Here is a 20,253-nt window from a genome sequence, read left to right on the forward strand (position 1 = left end):
CTTACAAAATATAACATGGAATAAAATCTAGTATATTTCAGAATATTACTTGGGGAATACATTAGAACAAGCTATTCTAAGATATCACGTGCTATATATAAATACAGCTTATATAAAAAATTTCAGAAAGCTTTTATGAAAAGATGAGGTGCAAATAGAAATGTCACTATATTATTCTGTTGTGATCAATTTCTATTCAAAGTCTACACAGAAAGTGCTATATAGTGTTCCACCGAAGGTGCAGAAAGGTAGTTCTACTCTTTGTATCCCTAAAGTTTTGTGTTCCTTTCACTTCTGGAAATTTGAAAGAAATAACTCCTATAGTTTCCTGGCAAGAAACTATAGAAGTTTCATTACAATGCAAGTTACTCTGCATTGTAATAGCTTCTGAAGAATTTCAGGGTAACAATCAAAATGTCACTTTGGAGAGGCACATGGAAGCAAGAGTTGTGCATACTTTTAAATTCTGCTTTTAAGCACCTGATAAGAATCTGTTGATGTTATTTAAAAACCAACATTTTCTATTGTATACCTTTAAAAAAATAAACATATGCACTAACCACAGATATCCATCTGGCCTGATCTAATGCCATGGTACAAAGCCAGATTTAACTTCAATCATATCCAAGGCTGGGCATTGCACTTTGGACCAGAATCAAAAGATGGTTCTAGAAAAAATTAGTTTCCCATTTTTCTCTAAATAATATGAGAAACTGACATGCCAAAATATCAAACAGAAAACAATAAAATGTGTGGAGGAGAAATGCTGAGGGCTATAAATCACAGAGAAATAAGATTCCGTGAGTTTGGGCAAAATTTTCAAAAACAAAAAATGCATATAACCTATTTTTGAGCAGATGATTTTTAACATGATATTTAAGGTATACTTGCTCTTTCTGCAAAGTTTAAGCCTATCCTATTATAGATTTATATCAGCAGGAAGTCTACTAGTTCCCTCTATTATCTGATAATTAATATCTACCAAACCCTCAGACACTGTTTTCATGTTCTCTGATACCAAATATGCCTAGGAAAAGGATGTACATAGGAGTTGGGTAGCTATCTTCTATTTCTTCTTTGTAAGTACATGCTTGCATATCTTGTTTTAGGACAGCTTGCATGACATTTGAAAGCTAAATGTTGATTAGCTCCATGTCAAAGCGCTGTCATTAGACAGCACAAAATATTATTGCTGTGATTTGAAGACAAGCAATGAGTCACTTCATTCCATCACTACTGTACTATACTATCACTCATGTCAATTCTCACCTTTGTTTGTTTGTTTGTTTTGGCGTGTTTGTAAACCCAGGATAGTTATTTTAGTATACTATTCAGAATTCCTAAACCCAAATACCAAGGGACAAATTTTAATCCAGCTAGATACCACATTGTATTGATGTCTCAAGAGATGCACAAACAAATTCTGGACTATCTATTGCATAGTTTCATGTAGCTAGATACTATGTAGGTTATTATGACTTACCATTAGGAGATGTAGATTAACTGTCAAACCATTCATTAATGCTACCTCCTCATTACGAGCCCCTGAAAAGCAATTACACAGATGTTTCCTTATTTTTTTCCTTTTGTCCTACGCAAGGTCTGTTCCAATGATGTTCAAACCCCCATGATATTAGCTTGCTGTCAAAGCCTCTCTAATGACTGAAAGGTAAATATGTCTTTGATGTGTCACAATGGACCAATGAAATGAAAATGTTTCCCTGACCGGCTCAATACGCTACTTTAGCAGGAAAATATTTATTTTTTACCAGTCTAGTGTGGCAAATGAAGTAGATAATGAGGCAGCAACATTTCCTTCCTTAAAATCCATCTGTTGATTAGCTTTCATCATGAACACTTTGTTCAAATTCAGCAGGACTGTGCTTTGGTCTAAAAATATATATTTTCTATATAAATAATTAAACATAGCCCTCAACCTACAACCATTTAAAGATACAATGATGCTGAGTGAATGCCTGTTATGATCCGTCTTCAGAGTTCTGGCCATCCAAGAAACCTGCAGCCATAAAATCACAATCTGGTTCCTTGGCAATCAATTCACGCTTTTGACTGGTTGTTACACACTGTGATCATGTTATCACCATTTACAACTTTTCCTACCAGCTTCCCCAAAAATTCTATTGGGAAGCTGGCAAAAAAAAGTAGCAACTCACTGGGGTCAATCTCCCCCCACCCATGGATCTTCCCACAACTCTTTTGCACTTGTATCACACTGGCCACTTGTATACCCCTGTGCACCCTCCCCAAATCTATGCTTCTAATGCAACCTCCCCAACCTATACCCCTTGCACATCCCCTTACATACTCCCCAACCTATGCCATGCCTCTTATGTACTCCCTCACATCCTCCCTAACCAGGGGTGAAATGCTCCCGGTTCCGACCGGATTGCCTGATCTGGTAGCGGCGGGTGGTTCAGAGAACTGGTAGCAAAAATCTCCCCCCCATGCCCAGCTGAACAGCACAATCATCAGAGGCTTTTTTTTTTTTTTTTACTTTTAGAAGCATTTTTTCTACAACCTCTTCGGCCGAAAAAATGCTTTTAAAAGTTAAAAAAAATAGCCTCTGGTGATCCCAGCTGAGTTGCCTGATCGTCAGAGGCTTCTAAAAACATTTTTTTCTGCAACCTCTTAAGGTTGTAGAAAAAATGCTTTTAAAAGTAAAAAAAAAAAAAGTTGGCCATGCCCACCCAGTCACATTACCCCCCACCACCACCACCACCAAGCCACACCCACAGAACCGGTAGTAACAAATTTTACATTTCATCACTGTCCCTAACTCACATCTCTTGTGCACCCTTCCCAACTCCCACATTTTTCACACACCCTCCCCACAAATCCTCGCATATATTTGTTGACCTTCTCCTGCACTTTTCTGGCAGCAGCCACTTGCCTGCCAGCCTGGGACTAAAACTTTCTGCTGGCTTTCTCACTGGCTTTGGTTGTGGGAAGCTGACAGAAAGTTGCCTTGCCTGTCAATATACAATTTGCTTAACAACAGGACCTGGAACTGCAGGAATTGTTGTTACTAAATGATGCAGTCACAATTTATGGCCACAGCACTTAGTGATGTCAATTCAGGCCTCAATTGCTGTCATAAGTTGAGGACTCTAAAATGTGCTAGAGCAATAATCTTTTACTGAAGTGATCACTGCAAAACACATGCCAATAAAAATGAAGACTTTGCTTAAAGCTTACTCAAAAGTTTATTACAGCATATATAACACTGATTTATAACTGGTTCTTAGCCTGGAATCCAGAATGTTGATGTTATTAAAAACACAGCTAAATGGACATTGCAGCCACTACTAATTTATTTTCCCAACACACTATGAACAGCAGCATCCATTCCAATTTCTATCAGTTGATCTGGTAAGAGAAAAGGACCAGTGAATTCATATTAAAAAGGAAAGAGCAATTATCCCTCACAATCTAGATGAAAATATACTTGCTAATCAGAAAGCCCTTTTAAGAATCTTCTCATTTTAGTCTGACTTGTTAAGCACATTTTTAAGGTGTGTCTGTCAAGAGAGAAAAGAGCAGGAAAGCCTGAGGGCTGATGATAAAGGTGGGATGTTGAAAGGGAAGAAACCGCAGATACTTTTAATGAGAAAAAAAGTGGAGAATTTAAACAATACTATAGCTTCTCTAACATTCAGCAGTGGAGTTTCCACATAGCTCCCTCAAATGCAACAACTGCATACCATTCAAAGAGACCCTTAAAAAGTTAAAAGACCACAACACCCCCTTGCCAGCAATCCACATAGAGATAAGCAGAGATTAACACCAAGATTAATACTCCACCAACAATCAAACAGTAACCAACAGCCCAATCAAGGAATGATCAAAGACCACTTCCACCAATATTGACAGAAGAAGCCACTAGTATATAAACAGAAAGCAAACCCCACCCCCTTCTAGCACTGATGACATTACCTATTTGGGTAATGAAACATCTGCAAGAAAACAACCAAGCTCAGAAAGTTCAATCCTGAGATATATAAAGTATTCTACTGAACATCTTAACAGCCTTGTTAAGAAATAAGAATGGCACCAATGGAGATATGTGATAAACTGTTATACAGGGCTAATCCAGACATATGTTCTGAAGCAAACCTGTAAACTTGTATTTCAGTCTGATTACAATGAATAACTGATATTATGCAACCTAGAGTTGCTCTGGGATCTTATGTGTGAACTTTGGACCCCATGGCAATGATTTCTCCCTCTGATTTGCAAAAGTAAAAATAACAATCACATGACCCTGGAACATCTTTATTAAGCCAATTTGAATTTAAGAAGCCAAGTAGTTTCAGAACTACATTCTGTATTGTATTGTCAATGAAATAACTCTTAGAGAGATTATAACTCTTTTGATTTCCCTTTTGTTCATTCCTAAATACTTTTCGTTGGCACTCTATTACCTAGCGATTGAACTTTTGCTGGTAAATAATGCTAGTTTCCGGGCTAGAAAGCAACTTGCTCTGCAATGTATTTGTTGTTCTCTTTACACATTGTCCTTCAGTATTTGTGTTCCATAAGACTATATTCTAATTCAATGCATGCACAGAACTAGTTTCAAGATATCTGCTTTATCCTTATCACAGTTTCTCTCCAGGTGACTTACAAAATAAAAATGATGTACAGCAAAGCGTAGCAAAACATTTTAAAAACCTAAGTTAAAATAATTACACAATCTTCCTCAAGCACTTTCAAAATAATAGAATTAATCTGGCTTCCAAATACAAAAAAACTTGGTCCAAGGAAATCATAAGCAAATAAATGGGTCTTCAGGGCTTTTTATAAAAGTAATAATTAGTAGTAATTAATGATACAGCATTCCATAAGATCTGCAAAAAAGACCTTGCAGAAATAATATCTCCTGTCAGTTTGGTAACAAATGTCATCTTCCTTTTTTGTTGTATGTTCTTGTTCCATCAAGGGTCGTGTTTAGTATATTCTACAAATGAAAGTAAAAAATCTTGAGATATTTGCTACAAATTTATGAACCCAGTATAGATAAATAGTAGAACAAGACCTGGTCCTTTTATAGCCTGATTTTCTTTCGAAGTGTGTCTGAAAAATAAATAGAACTACTTTCTGTCATTTACAGAATAAAGCACAGCTGAGAAAGAAATGGTTAATCTGAAGTTCACCTTCAGAAGTCCGCCAATATCCTATATTGAATATGACATCACATATTTCATGTGGGCTTCTTTACAATGATGTATTTATTAAAAGCTTTTTTTATCAGATTTCCATGACAACAAAACAGTTTATGTATGCCCTAGGAAAATGGTGATGCCTCACAGACCGCACCACATTTTGGAAGTAATATTTCTATGATCCAATTAAGCTATTACAATATTCAATAACAAGTGTCCAGTAGACAAAATAAAGTTTGTTCCCTTGGTCTCATTATTCATCCACAAAAAAATTCATGGACAGCCTAAATACCCAGATGTCCTTCTTATAAATCTTCTTTGTGAAGGAAAACGCAGACACACAGATACACACCAGCCTTTGGTCATTACTTCTATGTAACTTTGGAAAGTATTCATTATAGTCACCGAATACTAGTGTAGGAAATGAGAAATGGGATAATTTCATCCCATCCGAAGATAATACTGGCGAGGTTATAGTACATTAATAAAATGCAGAAGGAAGAGGGGAGGGGGAGCCCCACAAAATGCTATTTCCTCCTTACATTGCTCAGCATATTAACTAGAGGTGGAAAATGGACTAAGAGGGCCCGGGCCTTCAACGACCTTGAGTTTGTATTTCACAATGCATTTAACAATTGCAGACTTCGTTTAAAAGAAAATGTGTGCTCATTTAAAAAGCCAGGTATTACAGAGCCACAAACCTTTAAATGGCAAAAAGAAATGCTATTTACAGCCTTTATTCTGTTCCTGAATAAATCCCATGAGAGACAATATTCACTGTTTTGTGGAACCAGCCCCAGCCGTTCCTTCTCCTCCTCTGTAAAATGTTAAGTATCAACAACAAAACTACTTAAATTAGTTTATTTTTATATGACAAGTGCATTAAAGAAACCAAACACCCTCCTTTCAGGTAAATATGTTGCATCCTATTAAATGAAAATGAACATTTATTGAAAAATACCACAGTAAGCAGAGAATATTCTAATCAAGTTTTATCCTGTGCTTGCTTTTTTTTTTTTTTTTTTTTTGCCTAAAGGCAAAATATCTGGTAATTATCCAGTTGAGATGGTTGGTATAATGGCATCACAATTTGGAATTCTTGAAAAGATAATTTGTTCCCATTGTGAAAATGGGGAGAAATGAGAGAGAGTTTATTAATCTGCTGTAAAATCAGTAAAGTGAAATTTGCCACAATAAGTTTGGAAGATGAATGCCAAACCACTCTTTGGAATTTAGATGTAAAAAACCACTGGGGGCAGGAGAATGGAAAATAACCACCCTGTGGAAGGGTGGGGGGAGATGGTACATGGTAGCACTAAGAGATCAGCAAATTTAATTGTATTGTGTCTGCAAATCTGGGTTAAGAAATAAAGCCCCAAATTAAAATATGATTCTCAAACCAAGAAATTACAAATGGTTGAAAAGACACTATTCAATTCACAATCTGTGCTGAGGCGGAAAATGGACTCAAGGGCTGTTTTGAAAACAAACACAATAAATAAAAATATAACCACCATCAATGATAATGATAACGATAAGAAATAGAATGACAGTGGCAAAAGAAAGCAAAGGTAATACCAATAGTACTGGTTTTGGGTGCAATCCCAAAATATCTGAAACACTACTGGAAAACCAGCAGCATTGGGAAGGACTTGATACGTGGACAGAAACGCCAAATTCAGCCTGAACATATGGCTGATTGTGCCATAAACAATAAAATAATAAAGTATTACAATAATAATATACATGCCACTCCAAATTATAGAAGTCCACTCATATTCAAAGAAGTGTGCGCTGGAAAAATATATGAAAGCTGTATCTAGTATTGCATGAGGAAACTTTTTTTTACTCCTTTTGCTTCAGAAGTGACATTATGTTTCACTGCAAAACTCGGATAAAAAAAAAAACAGATTTCTTTTCTTTCTTTTTTTTTTTTTGCCTGACCAAAGGAACAAGCAATGTGTAAAAAACAGATTTATTGGCTGTCTGGCAGATTTTACATTACATTTTCTCCTGTTACATTCACAGCCAGTAATTGCTTTGTTTGTTGCTATGCTGCTCTCTGTGCTTTGATTTCCTCCCAGGCAACACTGCTGTTTTGTGGACCCCGATTTGTCCTTATTTGCAAAATGGACAGTGGCAACAAAAGCCTTTCTGAAGACCTTATTGTACTGCAGGAGTGAACTGTGTGCAGGACATAACTCCATAGAGATGGAGAAGATCTGATTCTCTAGGTAAAACAAGCAGCCCAAGAAAGGTTGGGACACTCAGCTATGTATAATACAGCAGCCATAAACATAAGACAAACTAGGTTATGTTGTGACTTGGACAATGAGGAAGTTCGGGAGGAACTTGGGCCAGTACTTGAGTCTGGGGAAGGCTTTCATGGATGCTCTATGTCACAAGCAGAGATAGAGTCAGGGCCGTCCGACATTTCCCATTCACCGGAGAGGGCCTTTGGAGGCTGATATGAGTGAGGAGGAAGAACAGCTGGTGCCTGTTCCAGATGCACGTATGTGCAGAACAGTTAGAAGAGGTGAGCAACGGAGAACAAGGAGTCGACTCGGGAAACAAAGCACATGTGGACACTGAATGGCCCCTCCCTGGCTGGGGAATAAATAGAAGGAAAGGGGAGTGGTTGTCGCAGGAGACAACAGTTCATATTTCTGAAGATTTTGCTCATTGTCTTTCGTGCCACAAAGAGTGTTTGCCAGAACTCAATTTGCAGCCTTTTGACTGAGAGTTCACGGCCTTGCAATTATCACAAGGAACTGATAAGGTCTGTAACTGCAGTTAACTCCTTGAAGGACTATTGCCTGGACTTTTCGGTGGGTAAATGCAATTAATTCACAAGAGGTAAATTAAGAGGGTTTTTTCGTGACAAGGAGTCTGTCTCTTGCTTCTGCTAAGGCTGGGTCAGCACAGGTTAAATTAGATGTGATGTAAGAGACAGTACTACAATGACCGGGGATTCTCATGGTTATCCATTATTGTATAAGGGGATATGATGATGGTGATGATGATGATAGGACTGGATGTAAGGATTGCCTTCCCTGTGACCATATCGTTTATTCAGAACTTTACTTATGTATTCCATTTCTAGCCCATCACAACCTAAGAGACTGTCAGTGGCTTACATGATATACTATAGGAATATAAAAAAAACATCCATAGGAAGTCTTAAAATACGGGGAACAATTTACTAAAACAAAATGACATAAAATATAAAGTCCAGCCAAACCAAGATAAAATAATAATAAAGTAAAAATAAAGATAGAAACCTGTTTGATCTCTTCTGGGATTAAGTTATATATTTTAGCCAAACCAGATCTTCCAAAATAAAACTAACATGTCTTCAAAGTGCACAGCACCTTTCCTCTTGCCTTAAATGCCCAATGCTAAGTCATGATTCATAGGTCAGGGACCAACAAGCATTCAAAGAACCCTCTCTTTGTGAACCAGGTAGATCCTTGGTTAACTTGGGATCTCCAGGTGACAAAATGGTGAAAGCACTGCCTGGAGTGTGAGTGTAGAAAGACAAAAAGTAAATCTGACTAAGCACAGAGTACAAACTCATGTTCAGATCTATATTGTATCATATATAGGTAGTCCTCAACTTACAACCACAATTGAGCCCAAAATTTATGTTGCTAAGTGAGACAATTTTTAAGTGGGTTTTGGCCCATTTTATGACTTTTCTTGCCACATTTCTTAAGTGAATCATTGCAGTTGTTAAATTAGTAATGTTGTTAAGTAAATCTGGCTTCCCCATTGACTTTGCTTGTCAGAAGCTCACAAAAGATAATCAGATGACACCCAGACACTGCAACCGTCATAAATATGAAGCAGCTGCTAAGCATTTGAATTATGATCAAGAGGCCAAAAGGATGTTGCAATGGTCATAAATGTGAAAATGGTCATAAGTCACTTTTTTCAATGTCATCGTAACTTTTAATGGTCACTAAATGAACTGTTGAAAGTCAAGGACTACCTGTATATTAAAATTTATATGAAGTATATTAAGATGCTTGTACTTCTTCGATCTTCGTGTACAGGCGGAATGTCATCCAAACACTTTGTTTAAAGTTTTCCATCTCCCCATTATGAAAGGATGGACAGGAAGACCTTCTGCCTGACCACTATGATTTGTTTCATATTACATTGACAGAATCTGATAAAGTCCCTGAAATGTCTTCTTTTTAGGCTGCGGACTCCAATAGAGTGGAGAAGATAAACTGTAGGAAGAACTCTATTATCTTGATCTATAACTCTCCTGGTGCCTTGAGAAATATGATGGGCTGGGGCTAGGAGACGGCCAATACTTCTGAGACAAAAATTACTGCATTCCAGTTTAAATGAGACAGTGGTACTGTGCCTTCTCTCAAAAAGCCTTCCCTGGACCAACCACTGCTATTTTAAGAAATGATGAGAAGGTGGTGGAGCCCCATTTATAGATTATCCCCAAAATGAATTGTGAACCACTTTCAGTCAGAATGAGCATGGGATGTATATATAGTATTACGGGCTCAGGATCAGAGGTGGGCTGCTGCCAGTTTGGACCGGTTCGCCCAAACCAGTTGCTCTGATTTTGCGCTGTTCAGAGAACTGGCAGATCGGACCACCAGCTGGCCCTGCCCCCGCCTGTTTTTTGGCCCATTTTTCCAGCCAAAATCGGACTGAAAATCAACCTGAAAATGGCCTAAAAAAGGGGGTGGCGTTTCTGTGTGCTTCTGTTTCTGTGTGGCATTCTCCTCTCAATGCTAGCAGCTACCGCTGCCCCCTTCTCCCTCTCCATCTCCGCTGCTGGGCAATCCCATGTGAAGAAGGGGGCTAGCAGAGAGGGAAGAGTGCAAGGTTGCTATTTTTGGGATGAGGGGACCCGGGAAGTGTCTGGGTCCAGCTACCCAGTCTAGCTTGATGCAGTTTCTTTCTCTCTCTCTCTCTCTTTCCCTCCCTCCCTCCCCTCCCTCCCTCCCTCCCTCTCTCTCTCTCACACACACACACACACAAAAAATTGGAGCCCACCATTGCTCAGGATGATTATTTTCATTGGGGCCTGGAGGAGGAATACATTCCTCCTGATCCCAACAGGCACCTCATTAATATTTGATACCATTGATCATGGTATCCTCTTGCACTTCCTGCAATCAATGAGAATTGGGACATTGGGCTTCAATGGTTTCACTTCTACCTGAATGGGCAGTTCCATCTAGTAGCATTATAGGAAGAGAAATCAGGCTGGCTGTGTGCTCACTTGATTTTTTAACATCTACACGAAACTACTGAGAGGTTATTCATTGGTTCAGAGTGAGATCTCATCTATTTCAAATTTCTACATAGGTTGGGCCAGAGATGCTGTGATAGTCCTGACTCAGTGCTTGAAGATGGTTGAGGTCTCTGAGACAAAATAGGCTGAAGCCTATTACTTTCTAATTCCAGTAAGGCCAAGTTGCTGTATGGGCAGGATTATCTGCCACTCTGGTGATAACTCTTCATGGAGTGGTATTCTAGTCCAGCTGTTCCTAAGTAGCCAGGTAAAGGCCTTGGCCAAGGGCATCTTTGCCCAAATCTGTCTAGTGGACTTGAAGAGAGTGGTCTAGCAACACTGCTCATCTGGTGACTATTATATGTTTGGATCGCGTCAGTGTGCTCTATCTAGGACAATCTTTCAAGAAAAATCAGAAGTCGCAAAATTTAATACTTCATATGATAGAGAATGAGGGCTGCCACAAATATGTAACACCTGTTCTGTGTTATCTGCATCGATGCTAATAAATTTCTGGGTGGAATTAAAAATGCTAGTTTTAATATGGCTTGGTACTTAGCTAGTTATAGGACTAAAAAAACGACAAATCTGATTCACCCAGCATGTAATATTTACCAACATTTTCTGGCAGTTCCCTAATTATGTGAGGTCAACAGAGCAAGGACTTATAAGCAAAGCTTTCCAGCTGCAGCCCATATACTTTGGAAGAGCCTCTTTTTTGGGTCTAATTAGCATGCCGATTAATGGTTTTGCAGAAATTAGTAAACAATTTTGTTCCAGAGGACATTCAAGGATTGAAAAGGATCGTTGGTCTTACCTGATACGTTCCTTCTCGTTGAGTGGAGACAGCAGCCAGCGTGGGTAGTGCTCATCCAATCAGGTTGAAGGACTGAGCCTGCCAATTTTTCTTAGTCCCGCCCTATTGCCGGGCATGCCCAGTTTTGGCGAAGACTGGAAGACAGACTCGGCGTGTGGGACAAAGGAAACAAGACAGAAATGCATGAAGAAAGTTTTCGAGTCCAGCGTGAGAAAAAAACAGGGAAGGGTCTGGCTGCTGTCTCCACTCAACGAGAAGGAACGTATCAGGTAAGACCAACGATCCTTCTCCATTGAGAGTGGAGACAGCAGCCAGCGTGGGACATACCCAAGTTCACTGTCCCGAAGATAGGGGGGGATCACGCTGGACCGCATTGTCCTCCCCAGCCACAACTCTTTGCAGAACCCGGCGACCAAACGAAGCTTCAGCTGACGCAAACTGGTCGAGTTTGTAATGTCTGATGAAGGGGCTAGGAGAAGACCACGTGGCAGCCCTACAAATTTCCAGTAACGAAGCCTGTGTCGCCCAAGCTGCCGTCGTAGCTGCGCTGCGGGTGGAGTGAGCTGTTAATCCTGAAGGACGCGGAAGGGATCTAACATCATAGGCTGTGGCGATAGTCTGGCGAATCCAACGACCGATGGTTGAAGACGAGACCTTACTGCCTTGAGAAGTAGGTAAGAAGGATACAAAGAGAGACTCCGAACGACGGAAAGAAGCCGTCCTCTTCAGGTAAACCCGCAGTGCCCGCCGGACATCAAGGGAGTGCCAACGACGTTCCCGAGGGTGAGTAGGCCGGGGGCAGAAATTAGGTAGGATAAGCTCCTGGGCACGGTGGAACACGGAATTGATCTTCGGCATGAATGTCGGGTCCAAACGGAGCACCACCCGGTCTGTGTGGAAAACGCAAAGGTCCGGACGAGTGGATAATGCGGCGAGCTCAGATATGCGGCGAGCCGAAGTGATGGCCACCAGGAAGGCAACCTTGCAGGTGAGAAGTCTGAGACTGGTCGTCCGAAGTGGTTCGTACGGGGAACACGTAAGAGACTGCAAAACCAGAGGAAGATCCCAGGTCGGGTAACGGTGCAGAACAGGAGGGCGCAAGTTCTTTGCTCCCCGAAGAAAACGCCGGATCAAAGGGTGTTGAGCTAGAGATGACAAGGAGCCGCAGGTAAGAACCGAAGATAAAGCTGCAATGTGTCGGCGGAGGGTGTTGGGGGAGAGCCCTTGGGAGAGACCTTTCTGCAAAAACATCAGAATATGTATAATAGACGGTTGAAGAGGCAAGACCCCGACCTGACTACACCAGTTGTAGAAGCTCCGCCAGGTGGCAGAGTAAATGCGTTCCGTAGAAGGCCGTCGGGAGGATAGCAAGGTATGCACAACATCTGCCGGGACTTGTACCTCCCTCAAAGAGCACCGCTCAATCTCCAGGCGGTTAGATTGAGCCAGGCCGGGTCTGGATGCTGCAAGGAGCCCTGTGAGAGAATATTGTCTGAGAGAGGAATGCGCCACGATGGGGCCACCGATAGGGACACGAGGTCCGCAAACCAGGGTCTCCGAGGCCAATGAGGTGCCACAAGGATCACTTCCGCTCGCTCGGATAGAATCTTGCGTATGACCCTGGGAAGGAGGGCCGTCGGGGGGAATGCGTATAGAAGGCCCGATGGCCATGGAATTCGAAGAGCATCGACGCCGGCCGCTCGAGGATGGGGGTATCGTGAAAAGAACAGCGGAAGTTGAGAGTTCTCGTGAGTCGCGAACAGGTCGATCACCGGACGGCCGAAGCGAAGAGACAGATCCTGGAAGAGGCGCGGAAGGAGACGCCATTCCGCATTGTCTATCTGCCGGCGACTCAACCAGTCCGCTTGAACATTCTGAACCCCGGAGATGTGTTCCGCCCGAAGGGAACACAGGTGGCGCTCTGACCAGATACCCAACGCGATTGTCAGGGTCAGAAGAGACTTCGATCTGGTGCCCCCCAGTTTGTTCAAGTGAGCCTTTGCAGCGACGTTGTCCGTGAGGACGAGGACGTGGGCTCCGGAGACCAGATTGCGGAATGACCTTAGAGCTAGGAAGACAGCCTTCAGTTCCAGCCAATTGATGGGACGCCGAGCTTCCGAGTGGTCCCAAGTCCCTTGAGCCAGCTGACCTTGGCAAAGGGCTCCCCAGCCCAGGAGACTGGCATCTGTCGTCACCACCACCCTCGTGGGCTCGAGGAAGAAGCAACCCGCCGAAAGAGCGGGGGAACGCCACCACCGGAGGGATCTTCGTACCGCCGGAGGAAGAGGAATTGGCTTCGATGAAGTGCCCCTGCCAGCCTTCTGCAAAGGTAAGAGAAACCATTGGAGTTCCCTGGCGTGGAGTTGAGCCCAGGGAACAATAGCTATCGCAGATATCATCTTACCTAAGAGCTGAGACAAGACATAGGGGGAAACCACCCGACTCCTTTCAACCCGGTAAACCAACTGTCGCAGACTAGCTTGCCTATCGGGAGAAAGGAAAACTTTGCCCTGAACAGAGTCAATCAGAGCACCCAAGTGCACTAATCTAGTGGAGGGAGAAAGATGGCTCTTCTCCAAATTAACAGAGAAACCATGAGCCGCTAGCGTCTCAACCGTCAAACGAATATCTAGGGCAGCCTGCTGCACAGAAGGGGACAATATCAGAATATCATCTAAATAACACAGGAGACGGACTGACCGGAGACGGAGCTGAGCCGCCAAGGCAGCCAGCACCTTCGTAAAGGTGCGGGGGGCAGAAGAAAGGCCAAATGGGAGAGCCCTATATTGGTAGTGTGCTCCGTTATAACAAAATCTCAAAAACTGTCTATGGGATGGGAGGACAGGGATATGAAGGTAAGCCTCGGTCAGGTCAATGGAGGAGAGGAGGTCGCCCCTCCGAACACCGTCCAGAATAGTCTTCAATGATTGCATTTTAAATTTTCTGTACACAACGTATCTGTTCAAACGCTTGAGGTCCAGAATGGGACGCCACCCCCCCGATGATTTAGGGACCAGGAACACCCTTGAATAGAATCCCGAACCCTCCTGACCGGGAGGCACAGGTTGAATAGCCCTGATAGTCAGGAGATGCTGGACCGAAGAATCCATAAGGGACCTCCTGACGGGATTACGAGAGATCGGACAGCAGACAAAGGAGAGAGGGGGGGAGGCAATAAATTCAATGGCCAACCCAGATTTTAAGGTGGCGTGGACCCACTTGTCCGAGGTGGATTCTTCCCAGATAGCGGCAAAAAGGCCCAATCTACCGCCAACGGGAGGATCAAAAGAGCAATCAGCGACGGCGACGGGCGAAACGACCTCCTCCCCCTCGAAAGGGCCGTCTAAAGTTAAAGGGACGCCCTCTAAATGACCTATCAGAAGAACCCCGCTGCCTGCTGAAAGACCCATCTCTCCTAAAAGTGGGGAAGGGAGAAGAGGAGGACCCCCCATCCGCACCTCTGGAGTAAGAACGAGAAGGGTAAGGTGAGAAACGGGGTGCCCCTCTCCGGAAGACAGCAGCTAAGACCTTCTTTTTGTCTCTGGTTTCTGTGAGGAAAGAATCTAAAGCGTCCCCGAAAAGCTTCGTGCCCTTGAAGGGAACCGAAGCCAATCGCCACTTATGTCTGGCATCTGCCTGCCAGTGACGGAGATACAGCAAACGACGAGCCGTGACTGCCGAAGCCAAAGACTTTGCGGAGAACCTTGCAGCATTCAGAGTAGAATCGGCTGAAAATTGTACGGCCGCCACGATTTTGTTCAGGTCTTGTCTGATACGAGCATCCCCGGGGGCTAACTTTTCTTGTAACTGACGCAACCAAAGCAACGTTGTTCGGTTAAAGAAGGATGCTGTGGTGGTGGCTTTAATCGCCCAGGAGGAGCTTTGAAAGGCCTTTTGAAGGACTTGATCAGACCTGCGTTCATCAGGACGGAGACCTTCGTCCGGTTCGCCCGGAACATTGGAGTTAGGAAGAAGAGCCGCAACTGGAGCATCCACCGAAGGAATTTGAAGGAGGGCCTCCAGATCCGAGGATACTTGAAAGTTTCTCTTGTCATTAGCCGAAGGTAGGGGAGCAGAAGCCGGAGATTCCCATTGGCGTTTCACAACGTCCAGAAAAAGAGGAGGAGTAGGAACTGATGTTATGGGCCTAGCTGGTTCCGCAAACATCGGGTCTAAAGATCCAGAGGAAGATGAAGGAGGAATCGGATCTGCATTTGGTGAGGATAAACGGGCCGTATTAACAGCCTTGAAGAGCAATGATTTGAACAATGCTTGAGGAAATAGACCTGTGAAGGCTGGCTGATCCGGGGGAAGGTTCTCATCCTCCGACAGATCAGAATCAGGATCTCCTTCGTCAATCAAAGCTGAAAGGTGACTGTAGTGAGAAGAAGTAGGAGAAGCGGAGCGAACTGAATGTGAACAACCTTCCTCAATGTGGCCTGCTGAAAAGGGGGAGGCTTCTCTTACCGACCCGTGTCGACTGGAAGGGCCCGAACGGGCGGCCAAGGACCTTTGAACCGCAGCCTCAATCATCTGCTGCAGTTGATCTGGAGGGACGAATGGATCCAAAGAGCGGGCAGGTACAGATTCAGAGGAAGGAGCCGCCTGTAGTGTTGCTGGATCAGGAACCGGTTGCTGAGAAACTGCTCCAGGACCCCACAAATTCTCATCGGAAATAGTTACTGGACAATCCTGCAGAGACATCTGGTCAGGAGTAGGCGGATGGGACACAGTGACAGGAGGTGGATTAGAAGGAACAGACTGTGGAGGGGTGGGAGGAGGTAACTGGGCGCATGCTTTGTCACATAGCCTGGTCAAAACCTTGTCTCTACGTTTTTCTACTTTAGAAGAAGAAGATGACAAGACACCTGAGGAAGACTTGTGGTGGGAGCGTGAACGTTGAGAAGCTTTGGGAAGAGACCTGGATTCTTCCATGGCAGATTGCTGGGTAACAGACGCAGGGTCTGATTGGCCAATTTCCGCTGCACTAGCCTTCCGGCCGTGCTTAAATTTAGAAAGGGCCTTAGGCATGACAGACAAAAAAAGGGGGTAATGTGAAACCCCACACACCAGACTGCGCCTCAATAAATAGAATCTGAGTAGATAAAAGGGAGCGAGAGGAACTCCACAGGAGACAGCCTCGAATATATTGACAATTAAATTTCAACCAATCAAATGCCAGACAGAAAGGGATGGGAGCGTAAAAAAACTCCACAACTGGAAAGTGTGGCGAGTAAGGCCCAAGGCAAATTAGAGGCGTTGGTGAGAGGCGGGCAATCAATCAACTAATAAATTAGGCAATAAAGACCACAGTCCTGTGGCCGTTGCAAGCAGGAAAGAAAAAAAGGGTGGGGGCGTGAAGCTCCACTATCAAATAACGAAAGGTAAGCGTAGAGACAAACAATTGCTGCAATAAAATAATGGGGGCGCGAAGCTCCACTGGGCACGATTCAAGGCTCCCACGGATCCGGGCCCCTGGCCGCAGAAGGAGGGGGGCGCGAAGCTCCTCAGCTATAGAAACTCAGGCAACACGTGGTTAGTAATTAATTAGCCTGAGGAGAAGGAACTGCGGTTAATTTATGGCCAGCAGATAAATGCCAGCAGCACAGAAGAGGGGGCGCAAGACTCCACCAAATAACCACTCAGCCAGCCACGCTTCTCCTCCAATAAACTTAGCCTGAGGCGAGCGGCTGAGAGAGGGTCGTTTCGGAGCGAAAAAGCCTCAGGCGGAATAAATCGTAATCAGGGATTGCCGGTTGCAGAAATAAGCGCTCTCTCCAATGGCGGGAAAACTAGCAGCCCAAAATGGCCGGCGCCGCTTTAAAACGCCCGCCGCAACAGCCGATAGAAGGGAGAGGCGAAAGCGGCCAAATGCAGAGGGCGAGGATAGAGCAACCAAGAAATGTCCCTCGAAGATCAAACGATCCTCAGCCTTCCCTTGAGGGGAATTAAGGCAGGGAATCCCCACGCCCCTAACCAGGTCAGGGAAGACCGATGGCAAACGAAGTTCTGGGTAACTCACAAACTCGATGTCAGCGGTCCAAATCAGCAGGAGTAATCAGAAATGTCCAAATCGGAATCCAAGTCACAGTCAAACAGTCCAAGTCACGAAAAAACCAGAAATCAGAACGAAAGAGATAGAAAAGAGAATTTAGCCAGGGAGAAGTCCCACACACCAGCCAGCGCTGAAGGACTGAGCCAAAAACTGGGCATGCCCGGCAATAGGGCGGGACTAAGAAAAATTGGCAGGCTCAGTCCTTCAACCTGATTGGATGAGCACTACCCACGCTGGCTGCTGTCTCCACTCTCAATGGAGAAGTGCCTGATATCTGCACCTTTTTTATTTTTCATTTGTTCTTGTTTTAATATTTTATTTTTGTTGCTGTATTTTTTTGTGCTGCTCTGTGTAACAAGCGAAAAGTCCAATGCAAATTACAATAATATATGAATACACAAAATAAATGCATCCATCCACTACATATATATTATTTGCTCTTTAGGAAAGGGTCTGAATTAATTAATTCTACAGCAATTATAATATATATGAATCTATTGATAAATGGAAAGCTTATTAGGAGGACTATTAATAGGTGCATATTAAATACAGATTGAAGGAATGTGGTAGGCAACCAAAATTAATCAAGGATGTTTCCATGATGCATTTAGAATTAGGTATTTTCTTCTGTTTCTTAACTCTCTAAATTATTGCTATATGACAACCAGTGACTTCAAACGACTACCAAGAGAAAAAAAAATCCTAAAATAAAGAAAAGGACATGGTGCTCTTTCTTTTATTATAGGCATTTTTTCCAACACTCTTGAATAATTCTCTGTGTTACTATTTTACTGCAAATATGTAAATTATAGCTAAACCACACTCATGGTACTGCTTACAGTTTAACTGGCCAATCATGAAACAAAACGGAACCAGATTCTTTTTCTATTTGTTCAGGTATGTCCATTTTACAATGTGTATAAAAGCATACTTATGGAAAGGAATAGAAAAAACATTCAGCTGTTATTTTTGAAAATGTGCCCTTCAGTTTATCCATTTTATAACCAGGGCTTTCCCAGGTAAACCCAAAAAAGAAGATGAGTTTTGGAAGTTCAGCGCTTAACTCAGTAAAGCAGACATATTCTGCTGATATAGAGCAAGGATTTAAGAAATATCCCCACATCTCTTGAAAGGAGAATATTTCCTTTAATTTAAATATGATAGACAACTAACACCTTCATACAAAATTTAATTGACAAAACAATAGACTTTACAATCGGTATAATTATTATCCACATTCACAATAATATACATTTGTAGAGATAATGCATTATCATGTCACTCACAGTACAATAATTTATGCTAGAACTGTCCAGTGCAATTCCACATAGATACCCTGGAGAGGGTATCTATTGCTTTTCTGACTAGTGTTAGGAATTGATTGTGTATCTCCTAGAGAAATGCTGACTTCTGCAAAAGGTCTATGAAGATTCTCAGTCATCCAGGTCGTGGTTGTCCCAAAGGTGCTTTTTTCAAGAGGCAACAAGACTTTCTGGTTTTTCCTTGAAGACATTTCACTTTTCATCCAAGAAGCTTTTTCTGCTCTGACTGGATGATGGGGAATGGAAGGATTTATACTCCTTGCAGACAGCTGGTCGTTTGCATTCTTTAGCAAGTCATTAAGGTCGCCTCCAAGAAGACTCCACACCCATTTGCACCACTCAGGTGACCCTGGTGACACAGATAAACCTCCAGGTGGTATAAATCCTTCCATTCTCCACCATCCAGTCAAAGCTGAAGAAGCTTCTTGGATGAGAAGCAAAATGTCTTTAAAGAAAAATCAGAAAGTCCAGTTGCCTCTTGAAAAAGCACTTTGGGACTGACTTCTGCAAGTAACAATTTACACTGCCCAGATCCCTTCTTTGCCTCTAAGTGATCTCTGAATCATTTAAAGATCATATTCTGCCCTATTAAGCATTTGGTTCTCTTGAAGCAATGAAAGACATTATCATGTAACAGGCAACCATTGCTTTGTAAACAAAAGGAATGATAATTGATTCACTGTCACATGAATATATATTTGTAGGGATGCCAAGTTTCCTTTAGAGCAAGTACTTCATGGCGATTCCACCACCCAGACTCAATTAGTGTAGTGACATACATTTGCTCATATAGCGTTGCCTGCATTAAATCTTTGCACCTCACCATTTTAAAATACAGTGTTAACTTCACATGCTTAGTGAGAAGCAATCAGAGCAGAAAAAAAGGCCAGAAACATCTACAAAGAAAAGTTCTATAATATAAAGTTGGAGAAAAAGCATTTAAAGTGGTTTTTTCTTACCCAAAATCTCTGCCATAAGCTCAACAATGCACTCATCTCCCAAGGCCCAAGGACGTTTACCATTGAAATGACCATGGACACCTCTGTTAAGAAAAAGAAAACAGATGAAATATATACACAGTCTTTCGGCAAGGAGAGTATAATACACATTGTACACATGGAAAGGTACATGGAAAGGTAATCCTCCAGATTACCTGAGAAACTGGAATTGCCTCGCCCCATCTGTGCCAACAGAAAGGTCATGTGGTGGACCCCGTTGATCAAGAAGGTTCAGCTGGTGGGGTCCAGAATATCCTTTTCTGCTGCGGCATGCCTTATGGAACATCATGCCCCTTGAGGTGCAATCCACACCCACCCTTTTCCATAAGGGCCTGAAGACTTGGCTCTGCAAATTGGCCTGAGGCCCTGATAGAGTCATTTTATACTGGAGGTGGATGATGGAGTGATATAAGACTCTATCTCTGTCCATGAGTATTTTGCTCTGCATCTTGCCATCTTTGTTTACCTTGGTTATAAACCATCTAGAGTTGCCTCTGATCAGATGGGTGGCAAGCAAACAAACAAACAAATAAAACAAAATTCTTACTACTACTATTGTTGTTTGAAATGCAATAAGTACTGTATCAACTGTTATCTAATATTGTTTTGTGC

General features: G+C 42.7%; 1 protein-coding gene across 1 annotated transcript in view; it reads right to left on the reverse strand.

The window, feature by feature from the left end:
* KYNU (kynureninase) overlaps positions 1-20,253 on the reverse strand; it is a 114,936-nt gene that overhangs the window by 57,760 nt on the left and 36,923 nt on the right. Inside the window, exons 3-4 of the mRNA XM_070957015.1 lie at positions 19,603-19,685; positions 1,484-1,545 (exon numbers count right to left, since the gene is read on the reverse strand). Of these exons, the coding sequence (XP_070813116.1) occupies positions 1,484-1,545; positions 19,603-19,685 (145 nt within the window). The remainder of the gene's footprint in view (positions 1-1,483; positions 1,546-19,602; positions 19,686-20,253) is intronic.

Source organism: Pituophis catenifer, unplaced genomic scaffold, assembly GCF_029215685.1.
Source record: "Pituophis catenifer annectens isolate HBS135680 unplaced genomic scaffold, rPitCat1.0.hap2 SCAF_1, whole genome shotgun sequence".
Lineage (NCBI taxonomy): Eukaryota > Metazoa > Chordata > Lepidosauria > Squamata > Colubridae > Pituophis > Pituophis catenifer.